A 19035-nucleotide genomic window follows, 5' to 3' on the forward strand; every position below is an offset into this window, starting at 1 on the left:
CCTACCCTGGGGTGAAGGGGTCCTTCCCCGCAGCGGGGGTCGAGGCACACGGTGCCTGTGGTGCGAGTCCCCCGTGCTGGTGTCCCAGGCTGCAGAGTTCCAGGTGTCCCAGGCAGAGAGAAGTTCCTCTGCTTGATCCCCATCACGAATCTGTGGGCCAAACATACAAGGCTTTGTTGTTAATCTGTTCCTGTAATAAGCATCCGGCTCCTTTTCCTCCTCTGCTCGAGTTTGGCTTTGACAGGTGCAGGTAGACTTTATTTTCTGTTACTGTTTCAGATTGGGGAGCAGGCTGGATGCTCAGTAGCAGGTGCTGATGTCAGAAACAGCTGTGGTGGTCTGATTGCTAAGCCTTGTTTTTGTTTGTTTTCCTCAGAAATTGATTTGACAGGCTGAAAGAATTGGGGCTGTTCAGCCTGAAAAAGAGAAGGCTCCGGGGAGATCTTATAGTGGCTTCCAATACATGAAGGGGCTACAAGAAAGCTGAGGAAGGACTTTTCATAAGGGCAACTAATGACAAAACAAGGGGAAATGGGTTTAAACTGAAAGAGGGGAGGTTTAGATGAGATATTAGGAAGAAGTTTTTCACTGTGAGGGTGGTCAGACACTGGAACAGGTTGCCCAGAGAAGCTGTGGCTGCCCCCTCCCTGGAAGTGTTTAAGGCCAGGTTGGATGAGGCGTTGAGCAACCTGGTCTAGTGGAAGGTGTCCCTGCTGATGGCAGGGGGATTGGAACGAGATGATCTTTAAGGTCCCTTCCAATCCAAACCATTCTATGATTTCCATCAGTTACCAAAACAGCAAAATACCAAGCAAGTAGAATAAAAGTATTCAAATAATTACAGACTAATAGATTAACACAACAGTTGTTTAGGTAACCCATAAATCTTGCTTTATCAACACCAGTCTGATTTGTAATCGTCTTATGTCTTTTGCAGCATATGTTCCTGAAATTCTGATTTTGCAGAGTTTATCAACAGACATCCATCATGTCTTGGCTTGCTGATCTCGCTGGAAAGGCCGAGGATCTACTCAACAGAGTTGATCAAGGAGCTGCATCGGCTCTGAGCAAAAAAGACACAGCAAGCAGTGCAGTTTACGATAATAAACACTTGGACTCTGCCAATGAATATTCTGAATTGCACCAGCATACTGGAGAACTGAAATACCAGACATCATCCAAAGCAGCCTACATCTCCTCAGCAGCTGACAATATTAAACATCAAAAGGCCACAATGCTAGCAGGAACAGCAAATGTTAAACCAGCACGTAGGACATCTTCAGAGGTTGCTTCTCCAGTAGAAAATGTTTCCACACCCAGAGCTTCCTCACATTTTGTGAGAAGAAAAAAGTCTGAACCTGATGATGAGTTGCTGTTTGATTTTCTCAACAGTTCGGAGAAAGAGCCTAACGGAAGGATGGACCCTAAAAAAGAGAAGAGCAAGGCACCTGTTCTTCAAAATCACTCTCGGACTTCAAGCACTGGTTCTGCATCTACCAGTACACAGAGTGCAAAAACTACTGAAGATAGTTCCATCAGGAGCCAAGGCAATGGTAGTTAAATAGTATTGAACCTAGAGGTATTTAAAACCCAAGTATGTCTAGGGTAAGGCTAGGTAATGGGTTTACTGTCACTTCATGAAATCAGTGGTAGTAGTATTCAAATGTGTGGAGTACAGCAGGGTCCTTAACATTTTTTTTCATCACTGGGATAATGTTAGATACCATGCTAATTTGACAAGCTGCATAATTAATACCTAAATATTTTGTGTCCTCGGTCTGCCTCATTGCTACTGCTCGCCTTGACCTCCCTGAGCTATGACCTAACCTTGCATCAGCCCCCATTCATCCCTACTTAGAAGCACTAGTGCTGCTGCATTTGTTTGGTCACTGAGGGGCCCTTTCCTGTTGCTGCCACGTAGGAGAGTGAGTGACTTTCACTGGCTGGTAGATGGCGTTGGCTGTTGCCCGGTGCATCGTGCGAGGTGACGCGAGGTTTTCGCTGTTCCACCGTGGGAGAGGAGTAAGCTGTCAAACTTGCCCGTCCTGCAGAGTGGGAAGTTGGAGGTAGATAGGCTGCTGTAGAGCTACAGGCAGGAGAGAGCCTTTGGGTTTGTCAGTAATTGTTCATTACTGCAGTCTAAATCAGTCTAAATCCAGACGCCTGAAAGAGCCTCTGGGCCAGATGGTCAAAAGTTGAGGCTATTTTCAAGTCAGTGCCAAGGAGAACGTGGCTGGGGAGCATCAGGAACTTATGTTCTCTATCAAACTGTCCAATCTATACTCAGTCCTTGTTGTTGCTTTGCTACTTTGCCGTTTATAAAATTGAAGCAAGTGATTATATTATTTCTTAATAATGCAATTAGAATACTTTATTAATTTGTTCAGTACTTTGAGTGTGTAAAGCATTGTAAATGCCAATTTTTTACTTCCTGCATTAAGTATGCTGAAAAGTTTTAGATGTGAAAAGGGATTGTTTCCAAAGGTGTGAATGTTCTCATGTTTCTGGGTGTGTAACTTTTCAGTAAGGTATAATAATAACTCAAATGTGTTAGACCTGGCTATATGGCCTTGCTGACTGATGCTTAAGGAACATACTTGTTTTGCTCAGTGTGGCCTATTGAATTTTATTCTGAGTAGTTTCGAGTGGAATTTGCATTGTGGTGCAGTGAGCTGAGGAAGCACACAGTTAAAACATGGAGTTTGGGCACACTGGTTTCAAAGCTGATTGTATAGACATATCTGTCATTTCAGTGTTCTGTATAGCATCTCTTGAAGTAGGTTATGATACATTAGCTGCAGACAAAACCAATTAGCATTATACTTTCTATATTGCCATGGACATAATCTAGTAAGTGCTATAAATGGCTAATTTCTTGCTTTGTTAGCTTCATTTGTCTATTGAGTTTTTTCCAGACAGAGGAATGGTGATAAATTGTCTATACTTTGGAAATTGTGTAAGTGAATCAAAAGGAAGGAAATTACTCTTCTTAGAACCATTTGAATAGGAAAGGGGTTTGAGAAAATGTGGAAGAAATGCTGCAGTCACTGCTGCTACTTGTCGGTGTGTTGTTAGCAGTTAGTGGTCTGCACCAGCTCCCTGGGCTCCGGCTGATGGGGGCTGTTGCAGTGCTAACAAGGAAGGTGGAGCAGGTTGGTTGGTAATCACGAGGTGAAGTAAATAACATGACAACTGAACTGCAGTCTGCCTTGGAATCAGTTGCAGACTGTCCCCCTGGATTTTCAGCAGTTACTCATCTGGGAAATGCTAAATTCAGAAGTCGTATTTTTGGATCACTTGCTTGTTTGCTCGTTGTGTGCTGTGTTGTTTTATCTTAACACTGCTGCAAAGCTTTCGACTGTCTGCATGTTGGAATCAAGACTGTTAACAGTGGATGTATCAATTTCACAGAATTAATCCAGAGTGCTCTGTGTGTGTTTGTGTATGATGGGCAAAGGCTGTTGGTTCCTCCTTCCCTGCAAGGGTCTGTTATGCAGGCTACTGCCAGGAGGTCCCTTGCTGTTCTCACTGAGGTTCTAAGATTTTTAAAAAAAGAAAATAAAAATCTGTATTTTGCTTTCCATAATCTAGAGAATTACAGTTAGTATTGGCAGAAAGCTTTCTAACAGTTTGACAGAGTACATCTACCTTCTGTCTTTCCATTAGAGAAAAGAAAGATCGTGCTTCTGCTTCAAATCACTGCAACTCAATTACTCATAGCAAAAGTGCTTTTGAAAAAAGTATTTTGAGAGAATTATTGATGAAGAATTTTCAGTAGGATGATGTTTTGACTGAAATTATTTTTACTTGAAGATAACATATCTAGATGTATGGCTGAGTTACATATTTAGGTTTGATATCAAAATGAGTAGGTATAGCCATCTGAACAGATTTTTGAAAAATAAAATTTACATCCTTGAAATCTAAATCTTAATGGAAAACTATCAAGCATGAACTTAACTAACTAATTAGTTGCTATGTATATTTAATCTCTTTTGTTACTCTCTCAGCTTCTGAAGACATCTCTGGGTAGCATAGCAATGAAAAAGTATTAATGTTTTGAATCCAAAATTTGACATTAATGTAATAAGAAATTTTATAACTTCCATGTCTTCATCTTGCAGAATTAACAAGAATGCTGCATGCTGCAAGTATACTGTATAATGCAGCTATTTTGTGCAAGTCCCTTGGGAGAAGCAGCTCCATATTCTGTTTCAATATAAGCTTTTTTTTCCCCCCCCTCTATTATGCATTTAACCACTGATGCAGAACATAGAATTGCTATTTATAACAAGGCAGCTTAGAAATACATATATTAGTTCTGACGTGCATGTCTCTGTACAGAAACTCCAGACAGTTCAGATTCTGGACTGGGAGCACAAGGGGATGGCGTGAAGGACTCATCACTAAGTGCAGTAACTAATCCTAGCCTTTCAGCTAATGATGATCTCAAGTCACATGAGCTGTCCAATCTTCGCCTGGAGAATCAGCTCCTGCGGAATGAAGTTCAATCTTTAAATCAGGAAATGGCTTCATTAATTCAGAGGTCCAAAGAAACACAAGAAGGTACTGTGGTTTGGAAGCTAAACTGTAGCATATTACTAAAATGATAATGAACTAGAAAACAATGCTATTTCTATGTTAGTGTTTTATATTTATAATAAAATCTTTCTAGTTAAATTTGTATAAATGTCTTTTCAAGCAAAACGATTCTTGCTTTCAGAATCGTGAGCTGGGAGAAACTAAAAGGCTTCTTCAACTACAAAGATGACACAAATATTGATTAAAATGATACAACCAAGTTAGTTTCAATTGTTACATTTTATTAAAATTGTTTTAGCAAATGTTAACAGTATTAAAATATTTTCCCTGTTTTTTTAAAGGCCATTGCAAAATACTTCCTTTTCAAATGAGTAAATTCCTTTAAATCCCTTTAAATCTGACTACTTTCTGGCTGTAGGCTATGATGCCTGATGTCTAGAAAATGACAGTAAAAATGCAAAATTTAGTATTTTTTGTGTGACTTCACTAGCTTTTTTAAAGTCAAATGAAATTACAAATATGAAAAATGTGAATATAAAAACACTTAAATGTTAAAACAGAGCAAACTGATGCTGTTAGGTATGCAACTGAGGGACCACATTTGTTTCAAAGTAACTGTGTGAGCCAGAGAATTTTAATTTCCATTGAAGCTTAGTATGTGATTTTTGATTGAAAACAGAAGCCTCGGTAAGTATTCAGGCATTATGTAAACACTGGTGTATTTTTCTGCTGTTTTTTAGGTTAAGCTCGTTGTCACATGAACTAAATGCTTTATGCAGAGGTTTCCAAAGGCTGCTTGCACAGGGCTATTCAGCAGTAGGCCATTGCAAGGGGTGGGGCAGGTAAAATTTGTCAATGCAGCATGACACAGAATGAAATGCCTGTTTTGAGATTACCTGCAAATTTTTCTGGTTTGTGCTCTGACAGCCAGTCTGGCATTTGTTATTTCTTGGTAGCTCATAAAGTTTCAGTGTTACTTCAACTTAGTTGTATTTAATTTCTTTCTTTGAGAAATGTGATGTGTGACCATTTACAAGACCTTGAGTTCCTACTTTTATAGACTTCAAAGAAGATTCTTATTTTGTAGAATTGAACAAATCTCGGGAAAGGGTTGAGAAGTGGAATGTTGACCATTCAAAGAGTGACAGGATGGTTAGAGAACTGCAAGCTCGAGTTGATGATCTGACAGAAGCTGTTGGTGCTAAGGATTCACAACTAGCTGTGCTGAAAGTACGGTTGCAAGAAGCTGATCAGCTCTTAAGTGCTCGGACAGAAGCTTTGGAAGCATTGCAGAGTGAAAAATCACGGTACTTCATAATTTCATACTTCATAATTCTGCAAATAGTAATAGATTTGAAAATTCAAGGTAGAAAATTAAGTCTCTGTAAATAAAAATGAATAAACTAATGGAGAAAGGGGTTGTATCAAGATTTGAAATATGAGGATTAGAGTTAAAGTTTGCTCTGAGCCTGCTATATCATAGCAGGCAGTGTGATCAGAGCAAATGAGTATTAAATAGGGGCAATTGTCATTTGATTATTGAAATCCATTTGGTATCAAGTATTTATGTTTGTGTCAGGGGCCTGAAGCTGAAGATCTCAAGAGAAATGTTTTTATCTTGAAAAAATAATTTGTTTATCCACAAATATGAAGACTTCTCTGACTTAGCAGTAGGATGTGAATTGGCAATTGAATACTCCAGAATATAGGTCAAGGAGGAGATGCATGAGTCATTACCTCCAGGCCTCACACCTGTAGCCAGCCATATTCAATAATCTACTGGGTAAATTTTCAAAGCTGATCTGAAAACCAAGTTGTCATATTTCTACCTGAAAATCACACGAGATTTCTTCTTTTTCAATTAATATGTATATTGCTTTTTCAGGATAATACAAGACCACAGTGAAGGGAGCAGTTTGCAAAATCAAGCCCTTCAAACTCTTCAAGAGAGGCTGCGTGATGCAGACACCGCACTCAAGCGAGAGCAAGAAAGTTACAAACAAATGCAGGTTAGACATGAAGAGTAAGGAAGAGTTTCAGACTCTACTGACTTCAGTTCCTGTTCAGGGTACTGAGTGCTTGGAAGGATGTCCTGTCTGCTGCACTAAGTAACACTGTGGTACTAGTTTACTTCTTATATGTTATTTTAAAAGTTTCATGATTAAAAGTTTTTGAGGATTAATGCTGAAAATTTTTACTGGGTTTTTTATTCTAACTTTTAATGTTAAAACATGTTTTAAAACTAAATCAGTAACCAATGTAACTTTCCATGCTATGTTATGAAACAGCAAATTGTTACACAATTTTGATATGTAATCTTAAGTAAATTAAGCTGGACAATCACTTCTATGGTAAAGGTGTGAATTCATCATTGTGAGACACTGCTTTCCACACTTAATTTGGCCTTTGTTACTTATAACAGCATCTTTTAAAATCTTTATCAGCATCTGTTTTGTTTTGTTTTTTAAAGTACATTAAAATATGGCAGACTACATTTGATAATATTTTTGAGGGGAAAGCTTGCTTTTTGTTTACCGAATAAACATCAGTAATAGGAAGATTCTTATTCCCTCACAATTTCTGGTGAGGAAAAGAAATGCATGGTTTTATTGATATTATTTAGCACTTGCTTAAGCAAGCAGGATTTCTTTCCACATAGCACTAATGCATCTTTAAGTTGCAGGTGGTAGATATGAGGTGTTGTCATGTGTAGTTGCTTTTAAACTTTCTTTTTTCCTTTCTAGGTTAAAGTTGAGACTGTGTTTAAACACAAAGTATTGTTTCTTTATTGCTAATAGAATGAGTTTGCGGCTCGTCTAAGTAAAATGGAAGCAGAGCGTCAGAACTTGGCGGAAGGGATAACTGTAGCAGAAAGAAAGTATTTAGATGAAAAGAGGCGGGCTGATGAGCTTCAGCAGCAGGTCAAAGTAACTAAAAACCACCTAGAATCTGCAAAACAGGAACTGACAGACTACAAACAGAAGGCTACTCGCATACTCCAAGTAAGCATTTCTGTAAAAAAAATTAGTTTTATTTGTACACTTAACTTTTTTAAGGTGTTATGGTTCAAATAATCTAATTTGTGGGGTTTTTTCCATGTGATGTGTAGTATATTTTGGGTCATATCTATAATGATACCTATACAGAACAGCTACCAGTCTACATTTTGTAAATTCAAGTTCACAGTTAGAGATAAGTAATTGAAATGGGAGTTCTGGTCCTGAACTTAAGAAAAATCCAAGTGAACCATTGCACTTATTGTGCTACATCTGTCAGTGTGTTCTGTATCCAAGAGTCCAATCTTAGGCAGATAGATAAAGAGGTGTAACCTACAATTTATTCCACACCCAGTGTTCTCAAGTCAAGAATATCACTCTGTTTTGCTTGAGGCTGAAGCATAGCATATAATGGATACACATGTGTAAACCAAAGAAAATATTTTTATGTATTCTGAAAGGTTGCATGTGATCAACATTTTCTAAATAATGTTTAATTGGTACTACAATAACATTGTTTTACAAGCTAAATCTTATGTAGTAACTGAGCACAGGAAGTTCCACGGTAATCATTTTTGTGATGCAGAGCAGAGCTCTATGCTACTAGAGTTGTCAAAGATACCAAGTCCAAACGTGGTCAATCTGAGTCAGCTTTGTAAAAGTTAGCAAAATGTTGAAGATAAAGATCTCTGTTTAGAGTAATTAATTTAGTCTGATATCCAAGGAAAGGCTATTAATCATCTTGATAAATATGAAAAGCATGGGATCAGAAGTCAGTGTCGAGCTAACACTAGGCTGACTCTGAATAAAATGGTTCATCTTCTTTCCCAGAAAAATTATTGCTATATTTGGTTCTTATTTGGCTTTGTTGTCAGGAGAAAGGATGACTGAAAGGGGATCAGTTTTGTCCTTAGTGTCTGTTAGTGTCTCTCTGCTCTCTTATGGTAGCTGGAAAGCCAAAATTGTTATTTATGTCATATTTAACATTCAAGACACTTCTAAAGAGAAAAACTGTACTCTTCCTCACATAATATAGACTTTCAGTAAATCTAGTCTCATGGCATACAGGAAATCAGAAAAATTATTGGTAGGGAAGCATTTTTATTTTAAAATGTGTAGGGTCATTATTAACTTGCCTAAAAAAACCCCCCAAAACCAGTTCTTCTACTGTATGTCTACATTTGAATTTTAGTGCAAAGTCATTTTGACATATTCTAGTTGAGCACTTGTTAAATACTGCTCTAAATAATACCTTGATTTATTATTTCAGTCTAAAGAAAAGTTGATAAACAGCTTAAAAGAAGGCTCTGGTATTGAAGGCCTGGACAGCAATACTGCAAGCACAATGGAACTAGAAGAACTGAGACATGAGCGAGACACTCAGAGAGAAGAAATACAAAAACTACTGGGGCAAATTCAACAGATGAGAACGGAGCTGCAGGTAGCTGTGATGATGTACATGCATTTGTAGTTAACCATGCAAAAGGACTGTTTTCTTGTGTACTTTAGGGCTGTTGCTTCTAGTGTTTATTCGACCTAGTATTAAAAAAAAGCCAACTTTTGCTGAAGGTGAGACAAGTGCTTATTGATACCCAATTTCTTTCCATGATCTCTCACCACTTCAACTCATGGTGGGAGGAACACTATAGATAACGACTCCTCTCTTCCCTCGCTACTGTGTGCTCCTTTTGAGGGAAGCATTTATTTCCAAACAAGTGTGGTGATTTCTGTAGAGATCACCTATACCCTTTTCTGCAAGGGCTACTGATCCTTGAAGCAACTGTAATCTGAGTTGTCTGCTGGCATAATTGGCTCAACTCAGCAGTTGTATGCAAGCCTACTTTACAGTTTTAGCCTGTAGACAGTAGAAAGGAAAAAGTGTGGGCTTTTCATGTTCACAAAATGCATTTATTTTATTACTATGTTAGTAAAAATATTCTATATAATATGGCCAAATGCCATTTATTCAATAAAACCTCACCTTCATTTTTCTTTGGAGCAATATTGCAGATACAACTTTTTTTTTTGCTGTTACCTCTGACAGATTGCTGTATTGTTTGAGTGTTAGTGAAATGGTAACAATTCTGTTTGTTTCAGGATATGGAGACTCAGCAGGTAAGTGAAGCTGAGTCAGTGAGAGAGCAGCTTCAAGACCTACAAGAGCAGATAGAAGCACATAAAATGGCCAAGCAAGAGGCAGAAGCTGAACTAGAACGGCAAAAACAGGTAAGGAATTATTGAAAGCTGATTGATCTTATTTTAGGCCTCATGTGTTGTCATCAGTAAAGCATTTGGCTTAATAAGCGAGTGGCTTATACAGTATTTGGGTTATTTTTTGTCTAAATGTGCCAAAGAAAGCCCCAAAAGCTTAATGAATGTCACTAGGCCAAACAAAGTGCAGCCAGTACAAAACAATGGACAGGGGCTTCTGGATACTGCTGATAAACAGAGATCTCCATGATGTATTAAAGAATAAACATGACCCTAGGGAGTATGCAAAATTGATCATGATCTTAAATTTTATTCAGCAGGGGAACAATGAAATGATAGGGATATAGTAATATTTGTAACCATTAGTTATATCAGAAACTCAGATACTAAAAATGATTACTGTGGAGCTTCCTGTGCTCAGTTACTACATGAGATTTAGCTTGTAAAACAATGTTATTGTAGTACCAATTCATTGGTATTTTTTTAATCCACTTGTTACTCAGTTCTGAATCTAAATGTTGTTGCTTCCAATACTTGCTCTTCTGCTTCCAAACTGCTGATAAAATTATATTAATGAATTTTGTCAGATTGTGTCATCTTTCTAAGCAAACTCTCCCTTGATTTGAGCAGTTTTGTGCCAAAAAAGAGGGAAAAAAAGGCAAACTCGTATTTCATGTGAACAAATGTTATTCATTAGGCATCAGACAAATGCTTTGTACCCTATTAAAAAAATTTCTCTTTAAGAAAAAGCTCATGTAAGGAGAATTAATAATGAGGGAAGCGGGAGAGTACACTGTATCTGTTAGGAACAATTTATCTTATAGGATTATCTGTCCTTCCAGAAATTACATTTTAATGAGATGCTAGTAGCTTGAACTAATTAAAAGGCAGAAGTCAAGGTCTGCTCTTGATGGATAGCTGATGTTTATTATGTCAAAGCAGATGGTAGATTGTATTTTGTTACTCCTGCCCTTCTGAGGGTTATATTTTAAGTCAGTATTACATATAGAAAAAGTGAGGTGATTTTTTTTAAAAAAGGGACTATCAGTTATTACAGAAACTAAAGTATTCCTTTTGATGATACACATTTACACATGCTTTTAAAGTAACTGTGTGCATTGATACTTAATACAGTTATAGTCTGTTCTATCTGGGAATTCCTTTTAAATATTGCCATAAGTTTTTTGAGACAGAAGATGGAAAATAAGTAAAGGTATTATTTCTTGTACACTGGTAATTTGAAGGGACTGTAGGATTATCTTTTTTCTGTAGCAACTGACAGAAGAAGTGATACAGTGATTTGAAGATTTAAATTAATTTAAAAGCTAATTTAAAAGATAAGCATGACAGGTCTTTAAAGTCACAGTTAAAATAGCCATTAAATCATGGGAGTAACAAAACTTATGGTTAGATTTACCGTTCAGTAAATTGTGCCCTACTAATATTCCTTCACCTTTCACATGTATTATGTTAATTTATCCTGAACTTTAAAGAAAGATCTCTGTCATATAGAATTATAGATAGATATGCCAAGGGTTTTTCAACACTTTTTAAGAAATGGTATCTCAGATTGATGAGTTTTTCAGGAATACATATTCCCCCTAAAGTATTTCCTAACTGTTTAAGTTACATTATTGACATAATTTTGAGATAGCAATATAATAAATGATTAAAGTATAAGGAAGAAAAATCATGGTCCCAATTGTGTCACCCTTAGTGAACTAGTCTGGATTAATACTTACATTAGGTCAGTCTCCATAAAAGTTCCCCTAAGTGTTGTAGGTTGTGTCTTCATACTCAGGTCTCTCTTTTGTTTTGTTATTTTTTTTTTTTCCCCATCCTAGTCAGACACTTAACTAAGATTAAATTTCAGTTTATACTTGATTGTGACATATTGCCTTCTTGTGCCTTCTACTGTGAAACTCTAGAGAAGAGAGTGTCTCTCATAATACATACATGTGTACAATCTTTTATTTGTGATTGTGATAAATTTTATAGGAACTCCATTATACCAAAGAAGAATTGTATCGAACAAAGAATACTTTGCAAAGCAGAATAAAAGACAGAGAGGAAGAAATTCAGAAGCTCAGAAATCAGGTACCGTGTGTGTATAGAAAATAACTTCATCACCTTCGGTTACGAAAACAGTGATGAGAACTATTTATTTGATTAAACTGTACAAAAGAAACATAAAGGCTTCACTAGTGAGTTACAGTGTACTTGTTTGCAATACAGACCAGAGTTTTGAGTGGAGGGAGTATGAGAAAGGAACCATGAAGTAGTAAATAGCCCAGTTTGATTGCATGTGCTTTTTTCTTTGGGGGGAGGGAAAAAAAACCAACCTCTGTCCCAGCTAGGCCTGATGGGGTGGTGCTGGGTCAGCATTCTTCTTATTGAAAACTCAGATTGTTGGCGTTTGGTTAGGTCATTGTGATTTCTACTAAAATCCTTTGAACTGGGTGTAAGAACATAAGTAACATCCTGCAGACTCAGTGGTCCATCTAGCCCACTGTTCCATCTTGGACAGTGGTAATGGGGCCAGCACATGAGCCTGGCTGCTTTCCTCACTCCCTTGTACTCGCTCAGCATCAGCAGTTGAATTACGGACGTTAGTGTTTAAGTCCCTACTAAGTCCCACCAGTATGTTTATGGACCTATTTTCCTTGAATCCATCTAACCCTTTTGGAATTTCCTGGTAGATGTCAACCCCCACAGTCTCCTTGGGCATCATGAAGGCATAGGCCTTGTTTTGTGTAAATTATCTTAGCATAATGAAAAGTAGTCTCTATGTAGAGAAATTGATGGTCTGTAATCAGCTGTGGTCAGCTGTGCAGTTATAGTGTGGGAGGATTTGGAAATTGTTGTGTTGTGATGCAAATTTCTTAAGCCTATTGGTGGATGATTCTTCTGGTAATGCTGACTTCAGGACTACCTGCATCAGCCCTGGTGCATTGCATCCAGCTTGTATTTTTGATATCTCACTGCCTCTGGTTCCTGCTGGTTCTGTTTTTTCATCATTGAAGCTACGTCTTTGTGGTATATGATGCTGCAAGTGGCTGAGGTCCAAGAGTCTAGTGAAGAGATGAGCTGTTGCACATGTGGCTAATTGGGAGATTCCAGTTTGCTTTAAGTATTTTCTGCAAATTGAATGACATGATCCATGTCTTCATTTGCTGTCCTCACAGTTTCTATTTGCTTGTACAATCATGTTTTCTGCCTCCAATTATTTTGCAATGTATCCTGCATTTTCACCATTTTCATTCAAGCTTTCCTGTAGAATGGCAACAGATTCTCCTTGTTTGTACTGAGTTTTTCCTTCCTTGCTTGAAAACATTTTATATACTCACTTGTTTTGTGAAGTTGCAACTAAGATAGTCAGACTGGATTATTTTGCTGTTGTCATGCCTGACACTTAAACTCAGCTCTGAGACACTGCATTGATTTTTGTTATCAAACTTATGACCGTATAGAAACGTTCACATGATTAGAGGTGGAAAGCATAGGGATACATTTTTACATAATTTCTTGTGTCATGTAAAATCTTGTTTTAGCAACTGTTTAAATTAAGTTTCTCTTTATTGTGCTCATCGGTGATCATTTTGGTAGTATTAGCCTGTAAAAAAATTGTGATGGGGTAACTTTGTTCTTGGGGCACTATCTTGTTTAGCATCTCGTAATATGTCAGTTGGTCAGACGTCAAACTTATTCTGATTATTTTCCTTTGCTTTCTTTTTAGCTCACAAACAAGACTCTAAGTAATAGTAATCAGACAGAATTAGAAAATCGGCTTCATCAGCTTACAGAAACACTAATTCAGAAGCAAACCATGTTAGAGAGCCTGAGCACAGAGAAAAACTCACTTGTCTACCAACTGGAACGACTTGAGCAACAGCTGAAGGCTGTCCAAGGCGCTAGTACTAATGGACCTTCAATTAATATGGCAGGGATTGATGGTGCTGAAGGTATATAAAGAAATATAACACTTAAAACCGTCTTTTCTGCAGTTCAGACTTAGGTATTTTCTAATGCCTTCCCCTGAAAATTTCAAGTTTATAAGGGAAAAAAAATGCTGAAAATTTGCAGCTTATGCCAGAGACCTTGTCAACAGCAGCCAGTATAATAAAAAAAATAATTAAGTAGAAGCTTATTTTTGTGTGTAAATGACTAAGTAATTAAGTAAATCAAGAAAAAGCCAATTTCATCTTTAATTCTCAATACTATTGCACTTCTGGAACAATCATATTTACAAATCCTGTTACAGGTCCAAATGAATCTGTCTTTTGGGGTTTAAACTGAACGTCAGAAGCAGAGTATAAGTCTTCCCTTGTAAAAAGGGTTTGAGAGGTGAGGAAGAATGAGATACTTCCTTTTGAGAGTTGGTCAGAATTCTGGCTGAAATAAATTTCCTCCTTGCTTTCTTGAAAAGCAGCTTAACATATTGTGGTTCTGCTGAGGCTGGTTTGTCTGTACTGTGTAGCCATCATCCTGTATCTCTAGGAGAACCTCATCAGTTGATCCATGGTTTTGAGATGTTCCTTTTCAAAGTAAAAATTTGTAGTTTTGTATATATGGTAAGTAACTTCAAAAGCAATGGACAAATACTAAGAGGTGTAAAATGACAATCCAGGCTTTTGTTTCTCTGCTTATGAAAGACTTCTAAAGATGTAAGGCAGGAGAACTAGCAAATTTGAAATATATTTCCTTTTCACTTGTTTTTGAGTAACTTCAGTAAACTTAAGTTTAGTTGCAGAAAGGTAACATCTGAGAATCTTTTTTTTTTTTTTAATGAAGTTGATAGATAGAAAAAATGTAAATAAAGTAGAAATTTTCAGACTATACAAGTTAGTATCGGAAAAGCTATCAGTTTACTGTTTGAAAAATAAAAGCAAATGGAGAAACTGTGACAATATAAAACTCATAAGTTTGTACATCTAATAGTAGAACTATTATTACATAATAGAATTCAATATCAAGGTGTCCATCTAGTGAACTAAAATAAATTTTAAAAATATACTAAGTTGAAGAAACATTTGACTTGATTGTAAGTTTAGGAAGAATCCTCTCATCAGAACGCACTCCTCTCCCCCTAGCAAAACGGCCCTACAAATCAGATTAATCACTATTTTTATGTTATGTTTATATATCTTTGTTATATAGCATCAATTTGTTTTACCTGAACAACAACTGAACTGGTTTTAGACTGGTGAGTTTTTTGCCTTTTTTCTCTTCAAATAGGTGCTCGTATGCGTAATGTTCCTGTCCTCTTTAGCGACGCAGAGACTAATGTGGCAGGAATGTATGGGAGAGTTCGCAAAGCTGCCAGTACTATAGATCAGTTTAGGTAAGTGTCCTAAGGGAATTCGTTTTGTATTTGCTGGAATCCTTTTGCAGTTTTCAAGTGGTACACTTTCTGGTTTGAATTGCTTTTATGAAAGTAAAAGACTTGGTTCACTTCTGCTTTCCTATTATGTTAATATCCTTGGGCTTTTGCGAATTGTAGTCCATTACTTAAACAACACTCTTGTAGATTTTGATGCAAGAGAATCACTAAACTATGTACAAAAATCTCCTAACCTTTTTCATTACCATCTTCCATCTTTTTCACTTTCAGAGGTTTTGACTGTGCCTGTGATAAACACTGTAAGAGTGCATTAGTAGAGGAGTATCAGATGTGCTTGGGGAGTATCATATGTATTCTTTTACTCCTGTTTAGGCATCCTGATGAAGACAAGATTCTGGGTTCTGACACTGTGCAGCTGTTTACCTTGAAGGATAATCTGGTTCAGGAATTAATATACAAAAAGCATTCTGGATCCAGCAAAAGACTTGCTTTGGTCCCTTTTCTGAGCAGTTAGGTTAATTGTCAATATTCACAACAAAGGTCTGCTCCAAAACTTGAATCAAATGCCAATACAAAACAAAATTAGGTAAAAGGTCTTAATCCTTTGAAGCAACATAACTTGATGGAAAATCCTTTGTGCTTCCATGGTACTTTAATTTCATTGTGGAGAATATCAGAATTTCCACAAGTGGGACTGATTGGATGTGATGTTTTAATATTAAACTTCATTTGGCGGTATCATACTCACTTCAGTATGCACATAGGTTTTTTTTACTGACTTTACTGAGCAACAGTGCACACATCTAATGCAGTATGCTTTGTAGCACTGTAGCAGTAAACTTGGAAAACCCATGTCTTTTTCAGCTAATGAAATGTAAGAATGGTAGTGATCTGTCAGTTTTTTCAAAGGAATCCAAGGTTTTAGTTGCTTAAATCTTTTCCAAAGATTCATGACAGCTCCTCGAGTAACAAAATTTGACAAATATGTAGCGTATTTGTGAGTTTTAAAATACCTGTACAACTCTTGAGCTCTTTTTCACAAACTCTGAGCCTAGCATGTAACAGAGAAAATTAGGAGATGTTTTATGGTCTAAATTCTGAATTTTCTCACTCCATTTAATATCTTGAATACATGAAGTAAAATTAAAGTCAGAAACATAGCCATGTGTACAACATCAGCTGATGTTTATGAGTTTGTGGTGATTAGAATGAGAGTAAAGGAATTTATTGCTCAGTGCTAACTTGTGCGTTTGGATTTTCTTTTGTACTTGTGTAGCATTCGGCTGGGAATCTTTCTAAGGCGGTATCCCATAGCAAGAGTCTTTGTAATCATTTACATGGTGAGTAAGCTTTCTTTAAGGGAAGGAGTTTAATGCAACATTTCTATAGACATTTTATATAGTACATCTTAAATTGCAAGCTGTTTGTTGTTCAAAAGGCTGTGTAACTAACTAACAACTCAAATGTATTTTTTTGTAAAGCAGACTAAATAGTACTTACATAACAGCATTTTGGAGTCATGTCTCTTGGCAGTTTTCAGGTATTCCCAATAACTCTCAGTATAGTCTTAGTATAGCGATCTTAAAGATATTCAAGTAACTACCATTTAGAAGACTGTAGAAGTGGAGTTTTAGTACTAAACTACAGAATAGAGACTGCCAAGGTTAACCCACCACACCTGCATGCACTGCATTTAGGAAAGTGATGTCTGTTACAGTTTTTTTAATATTTGTCACTTCACTTTTTGTTCAGTGGCTAATAATCTCACTTCTCATGTAGCTGAAAAAGTAGCAAGAGAAGTTTCTCTTGCTAGACTTTAACAAATAGTAGAAAGTTGCTCATCCATACCAGGTGAGATTGTTAGACTTGCAATAAAAATTAAATTCCTCCGTTTTCCACTGGAGGGCAGATGTCTGTCAGTTTGTGAACAGAGTTTGTGAGAATAGCTGTCACTATTTCAGGATATAAAGCAGACAGACATACATGAATAAAGGAAATGAAAACTTCGCCCTGCAATTGCTTCTTCCAGCCTATTAAGTACTAGAAGGAACAGAGCTGTTTAATTCCTAATCTTCTTCCTATTAATGACTTAGAATTATCAATATATTAATAAAATGCTTTGTACCAAAACACTGAAAGCTTCTACCACCTAAGCTGCTATCTGAAGTGAAACTCAATGGTGGTTGCATGGGAGCTCTATACTGGGCAGTCAGGGGCAGGTACCCTTTTTCAGCTCAAACACAGACTATGTCTATTGTAACTTTTTTTTTTTTTAAGGAAATGTGGCTCATGTATTCTGTCACTTATCTCCCTTGTTGCACCCACAGCAACTTCTATTCTAATTGGATAGTTTCAGACGAATTTGAATGAGAATTGACATTCCTAAAAAGTTTATAAAAGTGCCTCAATCCGGTGTCCATGGGAAGGAGAAGGAAAGCAGAACTCAGCCAGTTGGCACAGGAGTAGTGGCTGACCAGTCACTCGAGGCAGATCACATAATGTGCTGGCTGGGGGCTGGATGTCAGAGAGAACAGCTGGAGTCACTGGGGTGTGGAGGAGAAGAGAAGCCAGAGGACATAAAACTGTAGGAAACCAGGCTGCTTTCTTTTTCCTGGTTGGGTAAAGTCTTGTGTAAAATTTTCTGCAAATAACTTCTTCAGAATCTGACTCAGCATTTCATTGTGCACATAAGAATTATTTTTTTAGGAGTATCTGAATAATAGGAAAAATACTTCTACAAAACGTGGTTGTTTTACCTCTCATTGGGAGCTCTTGTGTTACTGCTGCTGTGAACAATGATTGTCAGTGCTGATACATATGTTAATTTTTTCTTTTCTTTTCTCAGGCATTGCTTCATCTCTGGGTCATGATTGTTCTACTTACCTACACCCCCGAAATGCATCATGACAGTCCCAGTGGTAGATAGACTGAGACTGGATCACATGCTGTGCTAATGTAATTTGGAATAATCAATCCTGAAATATCAGCAAACTCTTCCTCGTGGTTTTTAGGAAGAATGAAAACAGTCATGCCTGGTTTATCACTACTTTTCAAGTACATGTATAATACTGCGTAGCTTTTTCAATTTACCTAAAAGAGCATCACTTTCCTGGAGAAATAAAGCTATTAAGTTAAGCTGTGGTTAGCCTTTACATTTTGTGTAGACCTTCTGGTGGTTAGAGTAAAAGTTAAGGCTTGCACCCACAGAGAAATGCAAGGATTTCTGAAATTACAGATATATATGCTATAAATTATTTTAGATCATATTCGGTGTGGGCTATGGTCAGGTAATAATCTGTACTTAGCAATTTAAATAAACTGTTATAATTTCTGGTTTCTTTCAGTCTGCTTTTGCACTTCTGTTTTTACCTTTGTAAATAATAGACTTTTCCTTAACATGTTAAACTGAAAAAAGGACAATGGATTAGTGCAATATATTTTTTGTAAATAAGTTTAAAAATAAAATATTATGCATTCTTCTTAGTCTTGCACTTCTAGTGCAATAGATGTATCTTCCCTACCAGCTCAATAGTGGGGCTGCCTATTTAAAGGCTGCTATTTTAGCTTTATTAGAGAGAGATGGTTTTGAGAAAGAAGGTTCAAACTCTTTAGAAGTAGTGGTGTTTCTTTTTGCACTTGAAATTTATATATTTTAACTGCATTTTCTTATACCTCTCTCATTACTATATGTCTTAATCGGATCTTATATTCATGGAAATATTTATTTTCTAAAGCTTTGGGTACTTAATTAAAACTATTTGTATACAAAATTTATCAAAACATCAAAAATTTCTCATGTCTAAACACTTACCAAATATACTAATAAGTGAACCTCATCAAATATTTATCATAATACCAAACCTACTGTAATAGTTCTGTCATTAGACTGTGGCATTCTGTAATTATGAATTCTCAAGACACAGTAATACAAGGTCATTTTCTTTC

At 36.7% G+C, this 19035-nt stretch overlaps 1 protein-coding gene across 1 annotated transcript; it reads left to right on the forward strand.

Moving 5' to 3' along the window:
* The first annotated feature begins 935 nt into the window (after window positions 1–935).
* Window positions 936–18248, forward strand: GOLGA5 (golgin A5). The gene is made up of 12 exons (XM_010166471.1): window positions 936–1553; window positions 4345–4566; window positions 5630–5849; window positions 6428–6551; window positions 7341–7544; window positions 8809–8979; window positions 9636–9764; window positions 11748–11846; window positions 13486–13711; window positions 14985–15090; window positions 16367–16430; window positions 17936–18248. Exons 1-12 carry the CDS (start codon window positions 989–991, stop codon window positions 18014–18016), a joined length of 2211 nt encoding a protein of 736 aa, XP_010164773.1. The 5' UTR covers window positions 936–988; the 3' UTR covers window positions 18017–18248.
* The last annotated feature ends 787 nt before the right edge of the window (window positions 18249–19035 follow it).

Source organism: Antrostomus carolinensis, unplaced genomic scaffold (assembly GCF_000700745.2).
Source record: "Antrostomus carolinensis isolate BGI_N321 unplaced genomic scaffold, ASM70074v2 scaffold28304, whole genome shotgun sequence".
Lineage (NCBI taxonomy): Eukaryota > Metazoa > Chordata > Aves > Caprimulgiformes > Caprimulgidae > Antrostomus > Antrostomus carolinensis.

What these genes read in the sequence shown, in the direction of transcription:
- GOLGA5 (XM_010166471.1), top strand. Translation starts at nt 989, where the DNA reads ATGTCTTGGCTTGCTGATCTCGCTGGAAAGGCCGAGGATCTACTCAAC. An exon ending in AGGCTACTCGCATACTCCAA is followed by an intron (nt 7,545 to 8,808) that starts GTAAGCATTTCT and finishes TTATTATTTCAG; the next exon opens with TCTAAAGAAAAGTTGATAAA. An exon ending in AACTAGAACGGCAAAAACAG is followed by an intron (nt 9,765 to 11,747) that starts GTAAGGAATTAT and finishes TAAATTTTATAG; the next exon opens with GAACTCCATTATACCAAAGA.